The sequence below is a fragment of the Phyllopteryx taeniolatus genome, chromosome 15 (assembly GCF_024500385.1).
Source record: "Phyllopteryx taeniolatus isolate TA_2022b chromosome 15, UOR_Ptae_1.2, whole genome shotgun sequence".
In the NCBI taxonomy this organism is placed as follows: Eukaryota; Metazoa; Chordata; class Actinopteri; order Syngnathiformes; family Syngnathidae; genus Phyllopteryx; species Phyllopteryx taeniolatus.
In genome coordinates this window covers 14850657-14874826 of record NC_084516.1, presented here as the reverse complement: position 1 = coordinate 14874826, position 24170 = coordinate 14850657, and the positions used below count along the sequence as shown (strand labels likewise).

At 38.9% G+C, this 24170-nt stretch overlaps 1 protein-coding gene across 1 annotated transcript; it reads right to left on the bottom strand.

Moving 5' to 3' along the window:
• Positions 1 to 1880: 1880 nt before the first annotated feature.
• On the bottom strand, positions 1881 to 22305 carry lman1 (lectin, mannose-binding, 1). The gene is made up of 13 exons (XM_061800008.1): positions 21919 to 22305; positions 17932 to 18086; positions 15881 to 15988; positions 15382 to 15443; positions 14606 to 14705; positions 14391 to 14514; positions 11549 to 11607; positions 11277 to 11409; positions 10069 to 10256; positions 8686 to 8762; positions 2981 to 3152; positions 2781 to 2905; positions 1881 to 2324 (listed from the first exon to the last, which is right to left on the bottom strand). Exons 1-13 carry the CDS (start codon positions 22196 to 22198, stop codon positions 2288 to 2290), a joined length of 1620 nt encoding a protein of 539 aa, XP_061655992.1. The 5' UTR covers positions 22199 to 22305; the 3' UTR covers positions 1881 to 2287.
• Positions 22306 to 24170: the final 1865 nt, after the last annotated feature.

The following is a 24170-nucleotide window of genomic DNA, read 5'->3' as shown; positions in this document are numbered from 1 at the left end:
ATACACTTCAAATCACTCTCCTGTAAGATGCCAAAAAATGGAGTTAGCTCACTCTAGCTCCCAGTGGCCCAGATATGGCTAGGGTTTTAGGTATTGGGTTAATACGAGTGATGTCTTGAGATTGGGTGAAAAAGATTCTTTTGATTCATTTTCCGGCATTTTAAATGTCACAAAGTGACAAAGGAATTCAAAGGTACAAAAATCTTACACAATGGAAAATGTCGTAATTTTGCCTCAACTCTGTTGGCCCGTTTGCGCCACGCTTTTTAAGAACATGGAGACACCACACCGACCGGCCACCCTCGGCGCAAGCTAGAAGACACTGCAAGGCTCGAATTAAGTGGTCTCGCATCGCAGTTTGCGTGTTAAAATTCACATTTTGTGCCTCAAAAAACATTAAAAAGCAAAACTGCGAATCACAGTTTTACCGCGGATTAGATTGTCGCGGAGACGTAAACATGCAGGAGCGTATGTGACGCAACGCGCTTACGTCGCTGATGCTTGGGAAGTGAAATGCAGAAGTGAAGTTATTCGGTTAAAGGAGCGGGAACCCAGCGGGCAAACTGCGACGCCGAATTGAGAAGAGGAATAAAAAAGAGAAAATATTGAAAGTGTGGGAGCATTTCATAGTGAAATAAACGTCACAAATAAATGCTCTTCTATTAGATGGCAGGAACTACACACAGTAGTTAATGTCTCCACTTTTTGTGACATTTTTGTTTGTTGGTGCACCGTGAGATTTTTCAAATACAAAATATGTTCCATCAAGGTTGGAAATCGCTGCTCTAGTCAGGTCATGTATTCTAATCAGTCAGGTCAAACCAACATTACAACATGAGAGAAGTAATGGGTGCTAATTTACTGTAATTAAATTACTTCACACACACCGAAACCTTTGAGCATGATTCGACAGAACGCCGGCCTGTTTACGTACAACAGTTAGTGGTAGCACTAGCTTGCTAGGCTACATTATGTTTTGTTGCCTACTTGCGAGCTGTATCGTATTAAAACTACATGAACATACCTCACGCAATCGTTGAATCACCGGTGACCACAAACACACGTGTTTACCCATTTTGTTCTTATAATACACACGACGCGATCGATTGTTGTTGTCGTGGCAACGCGTGTATCCGGTCGTGTTTGAGTTAACAAGATAAAGCCCAGTGATCGTAAAAAACGGGATGCGGTGGTATCGGAATACAAGATTTGATTGCAGTAGTCTGACATAGTGCAATCGTGAAAGACCAAATTTGTCTTGTAGTCTGATCCACGCATTACGTGCCGTCTGTCCCACACCGCCGACATATGTTTTTTCCTAAATAACTTAATTGGCGGTCAGATATTTACAGTCCTATGTCAAAAGACACGAGACAAGGCTAAAAATAAACTAGCTTTTGGATTCAAAATATACCGACGCAGCGTAAATGTCTTTTGCGGAGGCGATCAATATCGGCGAATTATGACATTAAAGCCTATCAGCATAAAATGCTAATTATCGGCCGATACCGATCAGATCGGTGTAAAGTCTAATCTTTACCAAATGCCGTCATTCCATCAGTGGCTATTCGGCACAATTGCCAGTTCGTTATAACTTTGCCCATTACTACAGCATGTATTTAGCCATCAAGCTATGCCTACAACCCCCCAAAAAATGCATCTTCCCTAAAGTGTTATGTGTTATTTGGGCTACAGTGTGTCTATTGTATGGAGCCATGTACGCGTGGCACATGGAGCGAGCGATGGAGAATTGGACGGCCCAACCGCCGGTACATGAGCCCGATACCGGGGGGGGGGGGGGGGGGCGGGCGGGCCGTCCAATTTGCCACATACGTTTCTGTAAACAAGGAGTTTTTGGAAATATACCTCAGTAGAGAGTGTCAGATTCCACCAAGTTTCCAGCTTTATTCATACAAAATTGCACATTTAAAAAAAAAAAAGGACAGGTTTGTTGTCAGCAAAGTGCCCGGAAACCAGTAAGGCAGAGTTTTTCCTTTTTCCTTTTTTAAACAAAAATTCAAAAAGATGTGATTTGACAAAAATACTGCCAGGATTAAGTTTTGCGTGTCACATGTTGCAAACAGCACCAAATTAAGACTCTGGAAGCAATTCATTAAAACTAAATTCTTCCACATAAATCATATTTTCCTTCCAGATACAATAACTTAGAAAATTTGAGGAGGTGGGGGGAAAAAAAAAAAACAAAAAAAAAAACAAAAAAAAAAATCACCCAAAATAAACATTCCCTCATTTACAAACTCATTTGGATTCAAATGTTTTTTTGGCATCAAAAAAACTTCTTGGCTGCTGCTTCCTGTTGGCTTCTGCAATAGAGAAAAATGACATATTAGTGCAGGAGTGTCAAACTCATTTTTGTCACAGGCCACATTATAGTTATGGTTTCCCTCAGAGGGCCAGCCTGTTATGACTGTGAAACCATAAAATTGTTGAATCGCCTCAACATATAACATACACTGTACACTACAAATGGATGGATAACTAGTTTTGAAATCAGAAGTGAAGGATAATAGTTTGTTCAAGCATTGTTCAAGCTACTGTTAAAATGGTTTTGTAACAAGAAATGCTTCAAATATAGCCATGCAATTATTTATTACATATGACAATTTGAAATTTTAGTACAGATTTTAGCAAGAAATATGAAAGTTGGCACACATGATTTGCTTTCACGGGCCACATAAAATGATGTGGTGGGCCGGATCTTGAGGCATTAAGGGCTCATTTAATTTCAATTATTAAAATAAATAAAAACATAAACTTACTTGTACATGATGTAACACAAGAACAGAACTGACTGGACCACGATGAATATGACAAAATGGACAGTGGACAAGCACGAGGGCATGGGTGGAACTTCGGGGCACTTTTGGACCTTCTCACCAGGGTTCTGCAGTGAGTCCACATATTAGTATGCAGGAAAAAAAATAACGCTCTGATGCTAAAGTTAATTCAGTGTTCTGACCTGAGCGCCACGCTGTACCAGGTGCTCCAAGTCGCGTCTGACTGAATGCAGGTGCTCCTTGATGTCGTTGAAATGCTGAACGCTCTCATACGTGGCCACACCGCCGCCCTGCTGATGATGCTGCTGCTGCTGGGACGCGCCTATCTGCTTCAGAGATTCGTAAAAGGCGTTCCTGCAGAGATAAAGAATGTCGTTGGGGGGGGGTGGGGGACCACACAATTGAGATAGATTTTTCGGCTAGTTAAAATGTCAAGTTAAAATATAAAGACAGTAAAGTTACCATGTTTTGAGACTTAAGTCGGAAATTCAGAGAAAAGTAATAATGAAAGAAAAAGCCGTAATGCTACAAGACTAGCCATATTCTTTTGACAAAAAAGAAGCAATTTACAAGAAAACTCAAATATAAACGGCAATATATTTTGATAGAGGAATTCATAGAAACGGTTCACGTGGAGATCAAAAGCCGTATAAAAATTGACCAATACAAATTTAACCAAAATCGAACCAAAATATTCAGATTTTCATGTTGGCAAACATGACGTACCATACGGTGGGTATCGTCCCCCTTTTTTTTTTTTTTTTTTTTAAAACAGTGATACAAATTGTTTCCCGTCTAATCTTTTAATCTCTATTCACCAGAGGATCTGTATAGCCAAAGTTTGAAAAGCAGAAAATTACCATCTGATAAAACAGGTCATGATTGCCAAATTAATCCCTTATAAAAACATGTTCCGACATCAGATTACAAGGGCTGAAAGGGTACTACTACTACTACTAGCCGTGATGCTAGCAGACAGAATTAGCACGCTCGAACAATAATGTCAGCACATTTGTTCATGTGTATTACAAGAAAAAAAGATGTAATCCCACCCAAAAAAAAAAGTTATGGTACCAGAAATTTTTTTTGCCGGCACAAGTGGTTATGCTACCTGAAAAAAATGCAATGTTATGACAAAAACATGCATTGCTACGAGGAAAAAAAAGTTGCAATAATAATGTAGGGGTTTCCCCCCCCCCAATGCCGTAATAGTATGAGAAAAATGGCCAACATTACAGTAATAATGCTGTAACATTTTTTTTATTACAAAAAGGTGGAACGCTCCAAAAATAAGACTGTAATATTACAAGAAAAGTCACAATGCTACCAGAAAGATTTTGGAATACTGCAAGAAAAATGTAAAGTCGTAATGACATGAAAACAAAGTAGTTACGAGAATAAAGTATGGTGGACCCCAGCATTTTGGAACCTATCCTCTATTTGTGAAAAAAATAGCTTATTATTTGCATGTTTTTCTGTCACGTGGCAAAAGTGTCTTTTATTGAGACATCGGAAAGTTACTGTCGGCCCTAATCATGCCAAAAAAAAAAACTAACTAGTTGTCCGTTCAACCAAACTTCTGCGGCGGAAGGCTGTTGTGTGTGTATGTGGCACAAATCGCTCATCAAATGACAAATTTAACAATAGCTGCGTTAGATTTGTGATGTGCAGTCAATGGGAGAGGATATGTATACTGCACATAACGAAACCCATGCCTGCTTCGGCTCGCCAAACGACGACTAAACAGGGCATCAAAACCGCTGGAATCCGTTCCAACAGCTCTGCGGAGCATTGCTAGACCTACCATTTAGACGAACGTATTGTAGTATTTGTCTGGCACTGTCTGCCCAAACGTCGATCTTTCAGCTCACTTATAACTTGAGAAAACACCGTGCAGTAAATTGCAGATGTTTTTTTTGTAGTTTTGAGTGTGCATACACACACACACACACACTCACAGCGACGTCAGAATTTCCACATTCACATTTTATTTTGTAATTTTTATTTTGAATTGATGTTCATACTGTGGTGAAAAAAAAAGTTACTATTTACTCAGTACTTGAGTAATCATTTCACTTGTACTTTTTACTCAAGTAATTCTTTTTACTTTTACTTGAGTCACATTATTGTCAAGTAACAGAACTCTTACTTGAGGATAATGTTTGGCTACTCTACCCACCTCTGGAGCGGACATCCTCTATTGTTACGCTTATGTTTAAGCAACATTTTTGCTCATCAGATCAGTGTCGTATTTGTTACACTGGTCTTTTGTATTTTGCCGTTGAGGTGCTGCGGGTCGTGGCCCTGCTTGCGGTCCCAGCGGAACCGCGAAGCACACGTTAACATCGGAAACGAGTTGACCCGCTAGTACATCTTGTATTAATTAATTAGGAAATGCGGCTACAATTATGTAAGCAGTTTACGGATGTTAATGTTAAATGTATTAAGCGACGGAGCGATGTTAAGGATTATGTCAACACAGAATGATCTAACATCAAATTCAGAAATGGCCAATAAAAGCAGAAATAATATTGTACTTAATATTTTCCTGGCAGATGCATTTGGGTTTAACCTTTGACGTTGGTAATAGTGAATAGTGAAATATGAAGTGAAACAGACAATGATTTTAGTCAATTGTTTTCCAGAATGGGAGTGCTTAAAGAGGAGGACACTATTCATGTGGCACAGCTTGAAGCAGGCATCAAGTGCAGGTGGGCCTGGCTCAAGTTGGAAGCCAAAACAAAAAAAAGCAAAGAAATTCAACAAATTTAATTTTAATCCTAAATTTGTACATCAACATGTACTTGAGCAGTGTAAATAAATGTTTTTCTGCTTGAAGAAAATGTGTTTATTTTGGCTTATTGTACTCTTCAGAGTCTTCCAGATTGCTTAATTTATGTTAAAATAAATAAGAAATTCTCTGCGGGGGGCTTCCCCCAGACTCCCCCATCCAAAATGCTGTTTTTTTGGTCACCTTTTTCATGCCTTTGGTGTTTGCATGTCTGGTCATACTACAAAGACATCCTGATGCAATGAGAATTGGTAACAAGACAAGAAAAAGTCGGAGTCTTAATGTTACAAGAAAAAAAAGGAGTTAATATTAAAGCTGTAATATGACAAAAATGCTGAAGTTTCAAGAACGATGTAATATTACGAGAAAAAGACGACTAAAGTCATAATTGTTTTTTTCATGAAAAAGTCATAATTTTACAAAGATACAATCCAAGACTATTCTCGTAACAATGACTTTTTTTCTGTAATATTTGGGCAGTCTCCTTGATACCTTTTGAAAAATTGCCATAAATTATAAAATAACCCAAAAAGATATTTTGCCCATTTCTTTTTTATTCACACACACACACACACACACATGAATATAATGTAAAAATGTAATTCATCATAAAATATTGTATTTCATATTGTTTCAAGTACTTCAATAATAATTAAAAAAAAGGGTTTAATCCCATGTTTTCATTGGGTCACCTTGTTCATACAATAGGTCAGAAGAAAATTACATTTCTTCCAGTTGAATAGAGGCAGGCAGTAAGCAGTAACTCTCTCTTATCATCTTAAAACACGTCTAAGACGATTAGGATGGAGGAGGGGAAAAAAAAAAAAGACAGATGAAAAGAAGTCCAGCAGAGCGTCATTTGTAGTACAGACCGTGTTGCGGCCATGTATGACAGATGTATTTAAAGTCGCCTAATCTGATATGCGGCTAAGACGTGGCCTTTTCTATGCGAATCAACAAAATCTAATTTGTTTTCATAAATAATAAAGAAAATCTCCCTTGAGAAAGTGAGTGTTGAATAATAAAGCCGGCGTCTAATCTTCATCTTGTGACCCCATAAACCACTCTGGACTGGCCTTTTGCTGCCGTCAATCAAATGATCAGCAAGACACCTCCTACCTGAGAGTTGTGGGTCAACGTTATTCATTCATTCATTCATTCATTCATCTTCCGTTCCGCTTCTCCTCACTAGGGTCGCGGGCGTGCTGGAGCCTATCCCAGCTATCTTCGGGCGAGAGGCGTGGTACAACGTTATAATAATAATAATTATTATTATTATTATAATAAAGAAAAATCATGTATACATGGGATTTAGGCCACACAGACAGCTTGCTTTTATGATGCATGGTACAGATTAATGTTACATAAAGTGAAATCTTTAATATCATTCTGATTAATTCGTCATGCAGATGGCACGCTCAAATTAAGACACAATCAAACGGTGACGGCCACAAAAGGAGACATTATTTAATCATCAAAACAGCACGCCCCACAAAGGAGTATTAGGGCCACGCTCAAAAGGAAAGAAATGCTCACATCATTAGAAAGGAAGTGACAAAGGTCGTAACGTTACGAGAATAAAGCTGTTAACATTGCAAGAAAAAAAGGGGTGTCAATTAATTGTGATTTTATGAGAAAAAGATTGTTGTGGTAGGAGACAAAAAGCCTGAATAGTACTAGAATTTGTTTTATTATTTATTTCCAAGAACAAGCGTGTCATGTTATGAGAAAAAGTTGATGAAATGATACAAAAAAGTAATATTGGCTCAAGTAAAAAAAGTTGCAATGTTGTGAAAATAAAGGTGTATATCTTTATCGAATAACATCAGAAAATGAGAAAAAAGACAAAGATCATGTTACAAGAATAGTTCTTTCTTGAAAGAAATGCGACAGTCCTATTACGACTTTTTTTCTCATAATATTACGACTTTGTTCTCATAGCCTTTTGACCTATTTTTTGGTTATAACAATATAACGAAAAGTCGTAATGCTATGAGAATAAAGTAATTATACTTCCAGAAAAAAATGTGAGTTATGAAAATAAAATGACAATGTTATGAGAAAAAAGTGATGTTACGAGAATAAAGATGAACTACTAGGCTATAATTTTACAGGGGGGGTGGGGGGGGGGGGGAAGTAATCATACCAGAATTAAGTACTATTTTTGGAGAAGAGGATTGCACACACGTAGAAGCTGCTGTCGGCCACAGCTCTCACCGCAGACACTCACACGCAGACTCGCCGACGTCACATGCCACCCCACCAGGCCCCGCCTCTTAAACGCACATGTACAAAGCTACTACAAAACGTATAGTAATTTGTATACACAGGGATCTCGTCTGATGTGCATCCCGCGTCTGAGACGCACAAAACTTAGCAGGGATGCATAAAGTACGATCAATCAGCGTCTTCGGACGCATGGCTTATACGGTGTACAAGGATGGCATAATAAAAAGCTGACTTTTGTTGTGTTACCGTCTCAGACGCTAAAGATATTTCTTTATAATATATACATTTTATTCTTGTAATTGTATAACTCAATTTCCATATCTGAATATTTCTTTTTAGCGTAGCTCTAATACTCCTCTGTGGGGGCAAAGCACAGACAATATTTCATGATCTATTATTTTGAATTTTCTTTATTTTACGTAATTTAAAACACATATTTTATTAGGTATTCAATTTAGGTACAGAAATTAAACAGCCATCAGGATTTTAATTCTGTAATGTAGTACATTGTTTTATATATATATTTCAAATCTTCAAATCAGGCAGGCTCTCACTCAAACGCGAGGAAATCACATTTTTTTGGTGTTGTTTTTTTTTCTAGTATAAGACCCTTTAAGTTTAAGAAGATTATGAGTGGGTAGGTATTAGTGTGCGTATCATGCCTTGTATATGCACCTTTAAAAACAGACTTACTTTCTCATGTATGTCATATAAGCATTTTCATGGGATTACCAGGCCAGGCAGTCAGGCAGGCAGACACCTGAGATGTGCGCAGCCTGAGATTAAATATGATTTGGGGGGTTTAACTGCCAGGATTTTCACTTTGTTTTGTTTTTCAGTGGATGTTCAAAAACAAAACAGACTCACCTAAACTCGTTGAGGTTCCTAAGCAGATCTTGTTGGGAGGATACGATAGTGCCCAGCTGTTGGTTCGCCACGTCCAGCTAGGGAAAAAAAAACCGAAAAAAAAACAACAGCATGGTAGGAGGGGCTACCATTGGCTACCAAAATAAGAGTCTACGGACAACTTTGTCTCGATTTGTTTTAAAAATGTGATTTGAGCGTAAACAACTGGCCAGCAAGGCAGGCCTAGAAGAAGGATAAAATGGCAACACGACACCAAAAATCTAATATCTTGTATGCAACGTCGCAGGAAAAGTAATAATTTTACGATTATGACTTAATTGTAATGTTAGAGAAAAAGTTGTATTTTCTAAAATGTAATATGTGGTAGTGTTAAAAGAAAAAGTAATTTTACTAAAATGAAGTTGTCATTTTCTACGTTATGAGAAGAAAGTTGTCATGTGACAAGAGTATGCTGATAAAAAAGTTAAGTTAGAAGAAAAAAGTGTTGATTTTACTAGAATTAAGTTGAAAAGTTACAAAACTAGTCATATATTACAAAAAAAAAAAAAAAAAAAGCTGTGAAGTGACGAGAAAAGTCCTCAATTTACAAAATGAAAGTTGCTATTGTTCGTGTGGCTTTCGGCTTGTCCCGACAGCGATAGGATAAAAATAAACGTGCAATTTGACTAGAAAAACGATAACCTTACAAAAATGTTGTAATGTCACTAAAATTACGTCCTGATTTGACAAGAAAAATTTGTAAGACAATTAAAAGTTGTCATTTTAGGAGAAAAAAATGGTAAACTTACAAAAAAAACATTAAAATTAAGATGTAATTTCAAGAGAAAAGGATGTAAAGAAAAAGTAATAAACAAGATGAAAGTTGTAATACTGGTTGTAATTTCACGTGAAAAAGTTTGGACTATTGTAATTGACAAGTTATGAGAATATATTTGTAATGTGAAGAGAATTAAGTCATGATATCATGACAAAAATGTTTTTAAGTTACGAGAAAAATTTCTAAAGCAATGGGAAAAAGTCACAATTTTACAAGATGAAAGTTGAACTATTACAAAAATAAAGTTGACAAATTTTACAGGAAACATTTTTATCCTCGTAATCATTAAGTTATGAGAACATAGTAGTCATGTGACAAGACTAAAGTAATCAAATTACGAGAAAAAAGGTATAAGTTGACAAATTAGTCACATTTTACAAGAATAATGTAATATTACAAGATAGTCACGAGAACATAGTTGTAATGTGATGAGAATAACGACAAAAAATGTACAATTTTACAAGGAGACGAAACATTTCAAGTGGGAAAAAAAATTGGAATGCTGCAGTACAAGTCATAACATTACATGTGATTTTCCAATTTTAGTTTTTCATATTGGAACCTACCTGCCCCGAGCCAATATTGGATCCCCTCTTGGAGATCTCATCAGTGACGATGGTCACATAGCGGCGCTGTTCGTCCAGAATCATGGCCAGCTGCCGGTTGAGCTGCTTGATCTCCAGGTGGATGCGGTTCTGACCCTCGAACACCTGACGGATCTCTCGATCGTTCACACTCTCGTACAACTCGTCAACTGCGGAGAAACAAATTCAAACAGCGTAGAAATAATAAGTTAGCTCATTTGTCATCATAAAAAAAAAAAATAATTAATACCATATATGTCAAAATGTTAAAAAAAAATAAAGTTGTAAATTTGACAAGAGACATTTTTTAATCAATATACCAGAATTAAAAAAATATATTATCTAACTAAAATAATGCCCAACATACAGGAACGAAGGCATAATGTTATGAGAATTAAATAATGAGATTTAGTCATTAAAGTCAATAATTGTACAAGAAAAAAAGTTACAAGAACAAGATAGTAATGTTACAAAAATAAAGTTAGCATTTTACAGGGAAAACAGATTGTAAAAAGAATATTTTCAATTTTATGAGAAAATAAATGGAATACATATACATAATAAAATATAGTACAATATTTTTTCCGTAATATCTTTAGTGTTGTAAGAAGTCTGTTAGAAGAATAGTGGGAAATTTACAAGGCAGTTATGAAACAAGAATTAAGTCAAATTATAATGAGAAAATCTTTTACGAGATAACATGGTTGGAATGTGAGAAGAATAAGATCATAATATTACAAGAAAAATGTTGTAACGTGACGCGAAATTAGCTGCAGTATTACAAGAAAAATGTTTTATCTTAAGTGTTGTAATGTTACAAGAATAGTCGTAAAGTCTGAATTTTACAAGACAAAATCCTCATAATACTAATTGAATTAATGACTATGAGAATTGAGTCAAATTGAGAGAATTATTTCTCTCAATTATTTCAGAATAGTTCTGAGTATGTAATTGTAAAAAAGTCATAATTACAAAATATTGCGATGTTAGCAGAAATGACATAGTATTATGAGAATAAGTAGTAATATTAAGAGAGAATGTCCCAACACCTATCGTGTGGTAATATTACAAGAACAGTTGGAATTTTACAAGTCCTAATCATATGACGATGAAGTCACATGATTAAGAGAAAATAGTTTACAAGAATATATTTGTAATTTTATGTAGAACTTCACAACCGCAACACTAACTTGGCTCTCCTTGGACGTCAGGGTGCTCTTTCTGGAACTCCTCTTTCTTTTTGTCAAGCTCTTGCTGGAAGTTGTGAAATTCCTCCTGGTACTTGTCCTTGTCTTCTTCAGGAATCTCTGCCTCAGGTTGGGGCTTCAAGAGGGCCACCGCAGACAAAAAAAAAGAAAAAAAGAAAAAGAAAAGCTTGAGTGAATTCAAAAGAAGCTTGGACTGATTCGTTCACACGCAAGCAGTGGGGTTTGGAAAAGGAGTTCTAGTAAATGGAACTCACCGGCGTGTGGCCCGGTTCCGTGAGTTGGAATAACAAGAAGGATAAGACATCATGGTCATCTGGGAGGACAACGCATAGAATAGGTAACATTAAGCAAAGCAAAGCACATTCATTTATATAGCGCATTTCATACACACGGCAACTCATTAAAACTGATTCAAAACATTTAAAGCAAAGAGAAAAATAAAAATACAATTCAAACAGTGTTTTTTTTCACCTGGACTTACAAATATTCACACTGACGTCACTTCTGTTGGCAACAAATTCCATTTGTGTGCAGTATAACATGTAAATGCTGCTTCACCATGTTTGCTTTGGACTCTGTACTCCACTATTTGACCCGAGTCTGTAGAATGGAGTAATATGTTCTGACCTCTTTGTTCTGGTCAGAACCGGAGCTGCAGCATTCCGAATGAGCTGCAGCTGTTTAGTGCTCTTTTGGGGGAGTGCAGAGTCCAGATCTACTTGAGATAAAAGCATGGAGGTGCTTCTCCTGGTCTGCTTGACACATGCAAGCCTTCACTCTGGATATGTTCTTCAGCTGGTAGAAGGCAGTTTTAGTAACTGAGTTGATATGACTGTTGAAAGTCAGGTCGAAATCTATCAGTACACCAAGGTTTCGGACTTGGTCTTTGGTTTTTAAAGAGAGTGACTCCAGGTATTTCCTAACAGCAATCCTCTTTTCTTTATTGCCAAAAACAGTTATGTCCGTTTTGTTGTGGCTTAATTGAAGAAACCTTTGGCTCATCCAGTTATTTATCTGTTTTAGACAATGACACGACACCTCAATTAGACTGTAGTCATTTGGAGACATTGCTAGATATAACTGTGTGTCATCTGTATAGCTATGAACGATGAAATTCAAGTTCTAAAGAGTTTGACCCAAGTGTAGCAGATACAGGCTGAACAGGAGGGGTCGAAGAACTGGCCCTTGAGGGACCCCATAGGTCATTGCCATTTGATGAGATAGATCACTATCAATGGTTACAAAATAACTCCTTTCCTCCGTGTAGGACATGGACCATTTAAGGACTGTTGATTAAATTGATTAAAAATAACTTTCTCAACAATCTTAGCTATGAAAGGGAGATTTGAGGGGACTACAGCTTGCTAACATGGAAGCGCCCAGCATTCTATTTTTTTTATTTTTTTTAGAAGAGGTTTAATGGCAGGTCCTTCAAGAGCGTTAGGAAACTCGCCTGACTGATGAGCAATTGATTATTTGCTGCAAATCAGCTAGCACAGACTTTGCAATAGGCGGCACGGTGAACGACTGGTTAGAGCGTATGCCTCACAGTTCTGAGGACCGGGGTTCAATTCCCGACCCCGCCTGTGTGGAGTTTGCATGTTCTCCCCGTGCCTGCGTGGGTGTTCTCCGGGCACTCCGGTTTCCTCCCACATCCCAAAAACATGCATGGTAGGTTAACTGACATCTCTAAATTGCCCGTAGGTGTGAATGTGAGTGTGAATGTTTTTTTGTTTGTATGTGCCCTGCGATTGGCTGGCAACCGGTTCAGGGTGTACCTCGTCTCCTGCCCGATGATAGCTGGGATACGCTCCAGCACTCCCGCGACCCTTGTGAGGATAAGTGGCTCAGAAAATGGACGGATGGACTTCGCAATAGTTTTGAAAAAGTCAGATGGTATTGAGTCAACACAGCTCATTGATAGTTTCAGCAGCTGAACAGCAGTTTTTTGGTCAACTATCAAATTCTGACAGTGTAATAGACTTTTTCCTGGGTGGTTTCAGATGTAGCATCATTTCATCATTTTGCCGATTTGTGCTGATATTTAACCTGATGGATTGTATTTGTCTCACTAAAATAAGAAAATTAATTGCATTTATCTACTATTAGGAGTTCTGGAGCTATCTGATTCGGGGCGCTTGTGAGTTTGTCAACCACATATCTACAACACATCTAGTAGATGTAAATACCATGAAATAAAAGATGGAATGAACTTTTGATCTTAAACCCAAATATCTTCAGTGTACAACAAAAACAAAAGAATTCACCTTGCCCTTCCAATACTTTTGGAGGGGACTGTATTTGTCTGATATTTACATTTGTTTGATGATCTTAAACATTAAATTGGGGAAACTATGCCAAAATATAAGAATTTGAGAATGAGGCCAATACTTATATTGCTCCCTGTGTGGCTTCCGTTGCAGGGCTCTCATCTGCAGAACATTTGACACCAATTCCCACAAATTAGAAATTAAATGAGAACTGATAGTTACGTAGGTAGATGTCAGTCCTTCTTTTTGCCGACTTAAACGATTCTGAAACGGCTGTCTTAACTCTGTGTACAGCTTCGGGACGGCGACCTCTGTTTTTGTGTTGGTATTGTGGTTCGAATGTCTTTTGTCCATTTCCTATCTTCCGTAATTACAGTGGAATCTGAATTGTCCCCAAACGTCAGATTAAAAAGAATTAAGTCGTTCACGCTGCTGCTAATTGCTTTACTCGCCATTGTTGTTGTTGTTTGGTCGAGTGCAGCTTCGAAAAGTTATCGGTTCATGTTGATGGCATCATTCTGTAACGTCTGTGGCGTACATTACTGGGTAATGTGTACGGTTAAGCTAAAGTGTTTTTTTGTACTGTGAATAAGTGATATTCCTGCCACTTGGCAACTGCTGAAAGTAACGAAAATGTTACTTTTTTTTCTAACTTAGTTACTTTTTAAATCAAGTAATAAGTAACTAAGTTACTTTTTCAAGGTAACTGTGGCAACAGTGATCGCAACACATTGATGAATTTATATTTTTACCCACCCCTATTTGAAAGCATAACTCTGGTTTACAAGCCTAATTGGAAACCCTGTTTTTCACCGCAGAAAAATACCTGCTAATCCGCCAGTCGCAGCCGAGACGCCAAAGAAGCCCTCGGCGGGAATGATCATGTTGTCCACTTTCGTGCAGAATTCAAAGTCATCTTTGTCGGGAGTGAAACCGTTGTTGATCATCACCTGGCAAGCACCACAGGATTAGCGTTACAGCCGACATCGACAAAAGAAGTGGGCCAAACATTTCCAAAAAAACAAGTGTCGTGTCACATACCGTTAGTGTCTTTTTGTAATACGTCACTTTGGCCCTGACGGGATACGGTTTGTTACGGAAGTCCCGCAAACATGTGCCCAAGGCTTGTGTGCTGCCGTCACTGCCAACACAATTTACTGCGTCACTACTGTGATCTCCACTGCCATGGGAATCAGTAATGGGTATTATAGCGCTACGTTGACAGCAATAACATCATGACACTGTGAACCCCTCCCTGTTGAGTAAAGAATGAAACCCGCTTTACCCATATTGTCTAATTGAATCCAGTAAATAACAAGGAATTAAATAATTAGTTTCCATGAGTTTGAAATGATCCAAAGTGGCCAAGATAGAGCCAAAGGTTTCAATGTAAAAAGTGTTATATTTAAAGAGCTGAAGCTGGAAATTACAAACTATGACAAAAATCCCCACCTTTGGGAAGTTTCATTCAGGGCCTCCTGTCACTATAACTGTGATAACAACACAATATATTGCCACAATGTTTTTGTCTGTACATACTCCAGTTGTCGGACGTGACCCTGTGTTGATTGAATACTGTCCATGAAAAAAATCCATGAGTCTCAGCTCGCGTAAACAGTGCCGATTCTAAGACAAACTGCGACAGCAGCAGGCAGGAAAAAAGTGATTTCAAGCTTTCACTGGCCCATGGGAGATTAGGGAAAGATAGGGGATTATTTACTTTCAAGCAAATATAATCATATTTCCTAATCTTCTTTTAAGTTGCTCAAATGTGAGGTGGCGGCAGTGACGTCGGCGCAAAGGAAGTGTTTACTTACTATTTGTGGTTATAAACAAGTTTGCCATTGTTTCCCACGACGATGATAACTGGGTTATTTTTCTGGAGGGGACATAAAACATGTTAATCTTGGACAAATACATGCACAAACCTCATACCTAAGCATGATCAAGCATAACCTGCTGATCTATTTGTCATGATGACAAGCAAACAATGTTAAATAATTAGCTTCTTTGGGTAAATCATAAGAAAATAGCAATAGGAACACTGCAAAATGATCTGTATAAACAAGGGAGTTATCAACATTGTTAATTCCTGTTAAGGTTACGATGTGTGGTCAGCAGTCGACAATTTAACTATGGGAGCTACATCAAAAAAACAAACAAATTGTCTCTCTTGCAATTCCGCTCATTTGCTTCTCCTAGTCTTAGCCACAGCATGCTAACATTCAGAATTCGAGGGAGGAATGTTTACTTTATCCTTCATTTAACAACTTTTAAGATACTTATGCAAACTGAATCTGCTGACTTGACACCGACCTTTCCGTCGTTGTCGAAGGAGTCGAAGAAAATCCCGACTCCGTTCCACTTGTCGGAGGCGCCGTACACAGGTCCCTGGCGACCTTGATCAGAGGTGAACCAGATGGCCTGTCGGTACAACATAAGAGTTTGTTTCAGTGCTTGTCTATTTAAAAAATAAAAATAAAAAAAGCAACAGTCATGTTTTGGTGATTGTAGCACAAAACTAAAAAGAAAGAAATAAGTGACAATGGCAGGCCCAGACCTTGAGTCCCCATTTTGCCTCAAAGTCTGCGCAGACCAGCTTGCTCCGGTCTTCACAGTGATCTTGAATAGAACAATGCAAACTAGAACTAGCAGACATTCCAACAGCTTCCTCACTCTTGCCATTAACTTGGTGTTTAATGTGAGTATGAATGATTGTTTGTTTATATGTGTCCTGCTATTGGCTGGCGATCAGTTCAGGGTGTACCCCGCCTCTCGCCCCCAGTTAGCTGGGATAGGCTCCAGCACACCCGCGACGCTTGTAAGGATAAACGGTGTAGAAAATGGATGGATTCGTCAGGTCAAATGCCTTTTGTGGCATCAGGTATTATAATGAACAAGAAATTGTAGAGATATATATCGATTTTTATGTTTGTATATATCAAACATATACTGACTGTTAAAATGGGCTAATTCCATTATTACATCATTTTTCAAGTTTATCATAATGTTTTGAATTAATAAAAAATATAAAAGTGTTTGAAGTTGTTTTGTCAGTTTTCATTCCACTGTATTTACGGATGCTTAGATTTTTGCCGCGGTATCGTTCCAGTACTGGTATTGAGGTACTTCATTCAGGTATAGTATCAAAGTCCGAATTTTGTTACCGTGACACCACTATTCAGAGAACATATACAACATATTGTTGCCTTAAAAGTTTTAAGGGGTTTAGTTCCCCTGTGTTCCCACTTTTGTTAGATGGCCTTGGTTTGGTTGGACATTTGGGTGTTTGTTTTATGTCATATTTACCGTAAACTTCAACTGGAAGTGAGAAATGAACAAATGGAAGCAAGCAAGCTTTGCCTATTATTTGTAAAACTGTACGAGCGAAAGTCTTCTTTTTGTTTCCTCAAAGTATATGATAGTTCTTTCTTGGCAGCGAGCGAGCAAGAACAGGCGATAAAGAACACTTTCAAATGTGTGTTTTAATAAGTTTAAATGTGTTTAAAGCGTGAAACTATTCAAAAAAGTGTTTATATTTTCATATTTATTTGTATTATATATTTGATGCCAGTAAAACTCATTAAGCATGAAATTTAGATATTGGACAGCGACATTGTCGATACCTATTGTTGGTATATGTCAACGGTAACAATGGAATTATTTACAATACTTTTTGGGGGGGGGAAATTATGTCAGGAATTTCTAAACACCCCTTCCAACAGAGACCCGGCACACAAAACTGATGAGTCAGCATAAAAGCTCTACCATAAATAGTCAACTATTGTAGGTACACATGCTATACTTGTTGCTGGCGGTCAACGACTGAGGAAAGACGATGGATTCTCACACAACCTGTAAGGCAACCAGTGAAAAGGAAGCTGATGCCTTTGGGCTATTTAAACTCACCACACCTGCGTTTGGTTTACTTGTGCTGCTTCTTATGTCACTGTGGCGTGCCGCCGGCTAAACACTGTTCCACCTTCCTCGACATCGTCATAGGAAGGAGAGACTTATTGTTCTTTTTAATTGTAGGTAAATCTGTACCTTTATGATTACACACAGTCATTTCTGGAATCAGCCAGGGTGCAGGGTGGTGGCTAATACAGACTCATCTGTGTTGGTATACGACAGGACCTTAAACTGCAGGCCTTTTCTACCCGTTTAGAATGATCGTGGTCATTTTTATGCTTTTTATTCCCTTCTTTTACTGCACTGATTTTTTTAAACTAACATCGGTTTTGTCATTAGTATAAAATATCCATTTATCAAAAGTGTCCACAATAGGGCCAAAAGGTACAATTTGATGTAAATAGTTAACGCTACAGTATATTATTGATAAATTTAAAGAGCTGAAATTTTCTTACCAAGCCGTCCGCTCCCATTCGGCCTCTTCCCGACACCCGAAACGTCACCTCGGCCTCCCAGTGTTCAAAGGACACCTTGTTTTTGGACCACACGGACCCACGCTGACTCTTGAGGGATGGCGCGATTCGTACCTGGTCCGCACTGGGGATGGCATCTAGCATGAAGATGAGAGAAAAGCCTTAGAGCACCTGATACCTTTCCATGAGGTTTCTCATATTTTTTGTCATAAAAGTACTGCAGAGCTTACATCATTCTGATTATCACAAGTAAACACAAAGAGGCTTGATTCACTAAGATCCAAAAAAGCAGGCACTAAATTGTATGTTCGCTTTAACAGATGACGCGCGCTGTTGGTAGGTGTGTTGCATGTGCTCTACTAAGCTACTAAGATAGCACGCGCTGTTGGCAACAGGTGTTAGAAGGGCTGCAAAACTAACCATGGGATATGAGAATCAAGAGTTAATTGAGAAAATCTTTCAGGTAAACAACATAAGCACAACATTGTCTTTACCTCCTTTCGTAAGTGAGGTCAAGTATACATAGAGCTTCAGACATGCTTAATCTAACTTTGTCACTGTCCCGGCTATATGGACGGGTGTTGTCCAGAGTTTGCGTCCGTTTGGCTTTTGTTTGTTTTTTTTACCGATCAAGCCGATCAGATTGGTGTAAAGTCTAGTATACACATAACCCTAACACTTTTTTTTTTATCTGCTACAGATCCCGAACAAAGCATTCATCAGTTTTGGTTGTCATGTGTGTGATGTGCTCTGATAATATCAACACACATCACTACACACACACACAAAGATTCTACTCAGCTGTCGATCTCAAAGTCTCGCGTGGTCACACGTGAGCTCACAAAACCGAAGAAGAAACACTTCCGGATAAGCGCTGATGTTTCCCGAGTGTTCCCCTAAGTTTGCCGAGAGCCTTGTAAAATGGCAATGTTCTCAAAAAACGACTTGTTTTCTACAAAAAACAACATTTGGTAAGACATTTTTCTCAGTCTTTCGTGCTTCTTGATTTGCTACATTCTGTTTCACGTCACCATTCTCAGCGTCATGACTCGGGAAAAGTAGGCGTTCCCCACACACATGAAGAGTTTTGGTCGTAAATATTGAACACGTTCACTATTTAAGATTGTTGGCCCGACCTGTTTCGGACCCTAAAATCAGGACGAAACCACTCTTAACACACATCAGACCTAAAGACAATCTTTTAAGACTTAAGATTGTCTGGCGTTTAGAGAAAGCACAGCAGCTTTAAGCATTGATTAAGGTTTCTCATGATAATTCTCATGTCATGTCACACAACTACTTAAGAGCTTATGCATCACGACACTGTTATTATCACATGTAGACACAAAATATGACAGCTTTAATGTAAGGGTTAAATGAGGTGTCTTACTACGTTTCCCATGCCATGTTATTTTATGCGAATGTTCGAAGAAAAAGACATGTTTTTTGGTATTCCTGCTTTTACCTCTTCGCCCCACCTGTACTGTCAACCTTGCGACAATACCGTGAGCTTTCCCATTATACCGCAATAACTATCGTACTGTGAGACTAATACCGTGATAAAACCGAACCCTGAGATAGCAAACATTTGAGTGCACTTGACCAAACAGGGCAAGCTCAGGTTTGCCACAGGCAAGCAAAATTTTTAGGGCAAAAGCAAAGATTTTAGGGCACTTGCCGAGCCCTCCGTTTATTCTGTAGAAGTCTTTCAGCTCCTCAACAGTGGTGTATAAACTGGACGTGTACCATCTGGCTCGTAAATGTAAATCTTTGAGATTGATTAAGTGGAAGACTGATTTGTGACACGCCAATGATGTGACGTAAACTTTGATGTCTCCGTTAAATTCTGACATCAGGGGGCGAACGTCTCAGTTACAGCTATCAAATATTGTTCCCATATATTATTCAAGTAATCATATAAAAAAATATTTGATATTATTATTATTACACAAAAATACCAATACAAAATATGCTTGTAAGGTGCTGGTATTATTTTTATCCACTTGGGGTCACCATCCTCACGTTCTACACTGTAGCATCCATGACTTTGAATGTGTGTGGCTTTAGAAAGCGGCGCTTGGCCTGGTGCGTGATGTGAGAGTCAGTGAATGAGAGTGTAAAGTTGACTTTTGTTAGCTCAGGTTAGCAGCTGGCTGTTAACTTGCTAACCATTAGCCAGTCTGAGTGTTGTGTCCCTGGGAGGCAGTTGTGGCCAAGCAGATAGTGTATGAATTATTGATTGTTCAAGAAAGTGATTAAAAGTGCACCTACTGTTGTGTCTATTCTTGACCACCTGTGGGTATATTCATGATAACAAGCTGTGGTAGGCTCTATTAAATTAGCTAACGACGTTTACGTTAACTTGTGTAGCCAACTGTACGACGTGCTGCTGTGTAAGCCAGTTCTGCTTTGCTTGAAACACTTCAGTGTCAACATCATTTCTAAGTGTGAAATGATACCAAACTTGGACATTGTTTTTTTACACACTCTCTCCTCCTGGCTTGGCACCATCACGCCACCTTATTTCTACGCGAGTAAGCGGTAACACTAGTCTGTATGAAAACATTATCGATGCGAAGCTTCGAGGCACAGGGTTTGCTTCGACGTTTTTTTAAATGGTATCTGAATTATTTGAATAATTGTTGCAGCCCTAGTTAGTGTCATTTCTCCAAATATTTGCCACTCCTCCCTCCTTTGGATCGATGAGGTTACCAATAAAGAAATGAGACCCACCCAGTAACAACATAGCTTAGTCTTTAGTCCACTAGCTTAATGCTAATGCTACCACATATTGGAAAACACCATATATAAAACACAAAAGGTACTGCAACACACGTTGACAGACGATTATAACAGTACTCAGTGAAACAGGTGCGGCAAAAAAAAAAAAAAAGAATATTGTAGGAGAGTTCATTGTATTTCAGCATTGCAATTTCAAGTGAAAATCAAATATACAGATTCATCAAACAAGAAAATAATTTTCAGAAGGCCAATTCCAAACTCATTTCCATATTAAAATCATTTTGTCTGCTTCCTATGTAACATTCTAATGTGTTAGAAATGTTAAAATGTGGCTGTAAGTAAAATCATAAACATTTGTAGTCGTGCAGATATACAAACAGTTTTTGAATTGAAGTACAGAAATACATTAACTCTTATAAATCTATACAACGATACTGCTGTATTCTTTATCCTCTGCCAAGAGCTGAGAAAAGCTGAGCGAAACCAAGTCTTCATGAACAGTCTGTTGTACTGCCCCCAGGTGGCCAAGGTGGGCACACCAGAAGGAGCAGCAAAATGTCCATCCAATTGATGCGAAGTGTGACAAAAAGTGTTTAATTCTATTTAAATATGTCATTATTGTATTCTTATTTTTTCTATAAAGTACAATATTATAGTGTTCATGTTTCTCATAAAAAAAATTACAAAAATTCTGGGGTTGTTTTTGGTGGAAGGCTGGAACTGATTAATGATATTTCCATTCATTATAATGGAGGGAAAAAAAGATTTGAAAATTTTAGTGATTGGCGTAACGAGCGTGGTCATGGAACTCGAATCTCAAACGGCACTGTATAAAAACAAAATATGGTGCCTGTATTTCATATTGGATAAAATGCAACACCTTAAAAGGTTGAATGAGTTTTCTCATGACTTCTCCTATGTCATGTCATGCACTCTACATCACAACATATCAATTTCCAAATGTAAACAACACCATTGTGGCTGTATGCTGTACCTTCTCAGTGCTTGATGAATGGGCGCAGAAAGGTACAGTAGAGTCTACTATCATCGGTGTGACGCAACAAGCCAAAGGTTCATTGTAAGCTTGTGGCGTGTCTAACTTTAGGTTGACATGCATTTGAAAGAGGTTTGCTGGTCTGAGGCGTCAATGTTGAGGTTAGCGCCGCTAGCCGTTATCGGCCACTGTGTGTGCTGCATGCCGGGAAAGACGTTGACATCTGGACTTACTGCCGCTGTGTATCCAGAAGGGGATAGTGCCGTCCGCCTGGACCAGATGTGGCCCCTTAAAACTGTACTTGTACTCGAAGCGGCGGTGGGGAGCCGCGTCCGCCGTGTCCGCCGCGTCCGGCGTCTTCGCGACGGCGTCCGCCACGTCGTCGTCGGCGGTCACTTGAACGACGCCGCTGTGGCACAGCAGCCCCGCGACAAGAGCGACGAACAACCTCCCCGCCGCCGAGGTCGAAGCCCGCCGCTGCCGCCGCCGTTTTGCTCCTCCGGGCACCGCCATGTTTCCGTGTCAGTGCTGACGTAGCGCTCAGTGCGGAAGCACACGAGCATGACGGGAGGCCTGGAGGCCAACAGGGCGGCTTCTCATTGGTCCACGGATCTCGCTCTCACACACACATGCTGCAGGCCACCGGAGATGTGACACGACACACGTTGATTTGAATGAAGCCAACACAGCGGGTTTACAGCTGCACGACTGTGGCCGCGTCATTACATTCTGAGTCAGAATGGGACAGCATGTCCACAGCCTTCCACCGACCTAAAAAAAACAACAACAACTAACAGTAGAGCCTCAGCTAAACGGCAAATTATATTTAGTTTCCACACGTGGTGCATGGTATTCACATCGCCATCAATCGTGCACAGCAGTGGTTCTCCAACTTTTTTTCACCAAGTACAACCTCTAAAAAATACCACCGTCATTTAAATACAGTTACGGAATAGGCCTAAACTTGCTCATCAAAAATTAGGCAGAGGACCTAAGTACCTGTATTTGTTATTGTAAGCCACTACAACATGATGCAGTTTGAATATTAACACTTCACTTCAACATTGAAATAGAGAAAAACTTAAAATAGTCCATCCATCTTCTTTACCACTTATCCTGACGAGAGTAACAGCCACAGGTGACCTGGAGCCATCCCAGCTGACTTTGGGAGAGATCTGGCAATAGTAGAGTCAAATAAAACTTTTATGACACCTTTCCTTAACCTTTGTTGGAATACGTCATCAGGTCAACGAGAGACGAAAACGTGCTTCCTTTTCAGTGAGGGTTCTGAGGGTGGCTTGGGGGTTCAGTGCCACCCTAACACTGTGCTTGGGTTAGCCCAAGTTAGTTTTTGGCCAAGAGATAAGGCGACACGAGGCAAAGACGGATTCATCAGCGTCATTCAAACAATCGGAGGAGAGAATGACAAATGAGATGAGCCAGCAGGTTGAATCTCCCTGCCCCATTGGAGCAAAGCCCAACACAAAACTCACTCTTTATTAGCCTAAATTCTCTGCTAGGTGTTACGGACAGGATGAAGGCTATTGTCAATATTGGAATCCAACGCACACCACGACAAGATTTGCCTCCCATCCCCCCTCGCCTGAAACCACCATGCACTGAAATGCGAAGGGCCCCTCCTCCACCCATGAAGAACCTTATCTGCAAATCTGACTGATATCTGCGGGGTCTTTTCCAGAATAAGCCAGACCCCTATGGAGATCAGGCATTTTGGATCCCTGTAATTACAAGGGACACAAAGTTGGTCAAAGAAATATGGCACAAAAAAAGTAGAACTACAAACTTAGTGAGGATAATATGTGAATCTATCGAACCATTGTCTCCAGTTATCTCTGCGAGGTCACTGGGTAATAAATCAGTTGAATAATGATATCATTACAACCTATGATCTGGACTTTTTATTACTAAATAAAACGTGGTTAACAGAAAGTAGCTGCAATACCCTTTTAAATGAGGCAAAAACAGCAAATTTTTATTTTATGAACAAGTGTCGAATAAGGGAAAAAAGGCGCTGGTATTGATTGCTGTTATTTTTAAGTCATTATTTCAGTGTAAAGAAATTATACTGGGTGATTTTATCTCTTTTGAAGATCTCTGTTTTTTAGTTAAAGGTGACCCAAAGGATATTGTTTTAATAATTTATAGGCCTCCAAGATAAAATAGAAAATGTATGGATGACTTTACAGAACTGCTGTCAGTTATTTGTACTGACTACAACTATTTTGTCATAACGGGAGACTTTAACTTTCCGGTTGACAATAACATGGGAAAATAAAATCGAAGAACTCTCTGCTATACTAGACACATTTGACCAAGGTCACATCTTAGACCTGGTCATTTGTTGTGTGGCTGTCGGTTGTTCCTCTAATGCCGGACAAGGCGTGCGGATGCATCGTTTTCCGAAAAAACCAAGAAAGACGGCAGCTGAGGAGGTAAACCCTTTATTAATCATATATTAATTCTA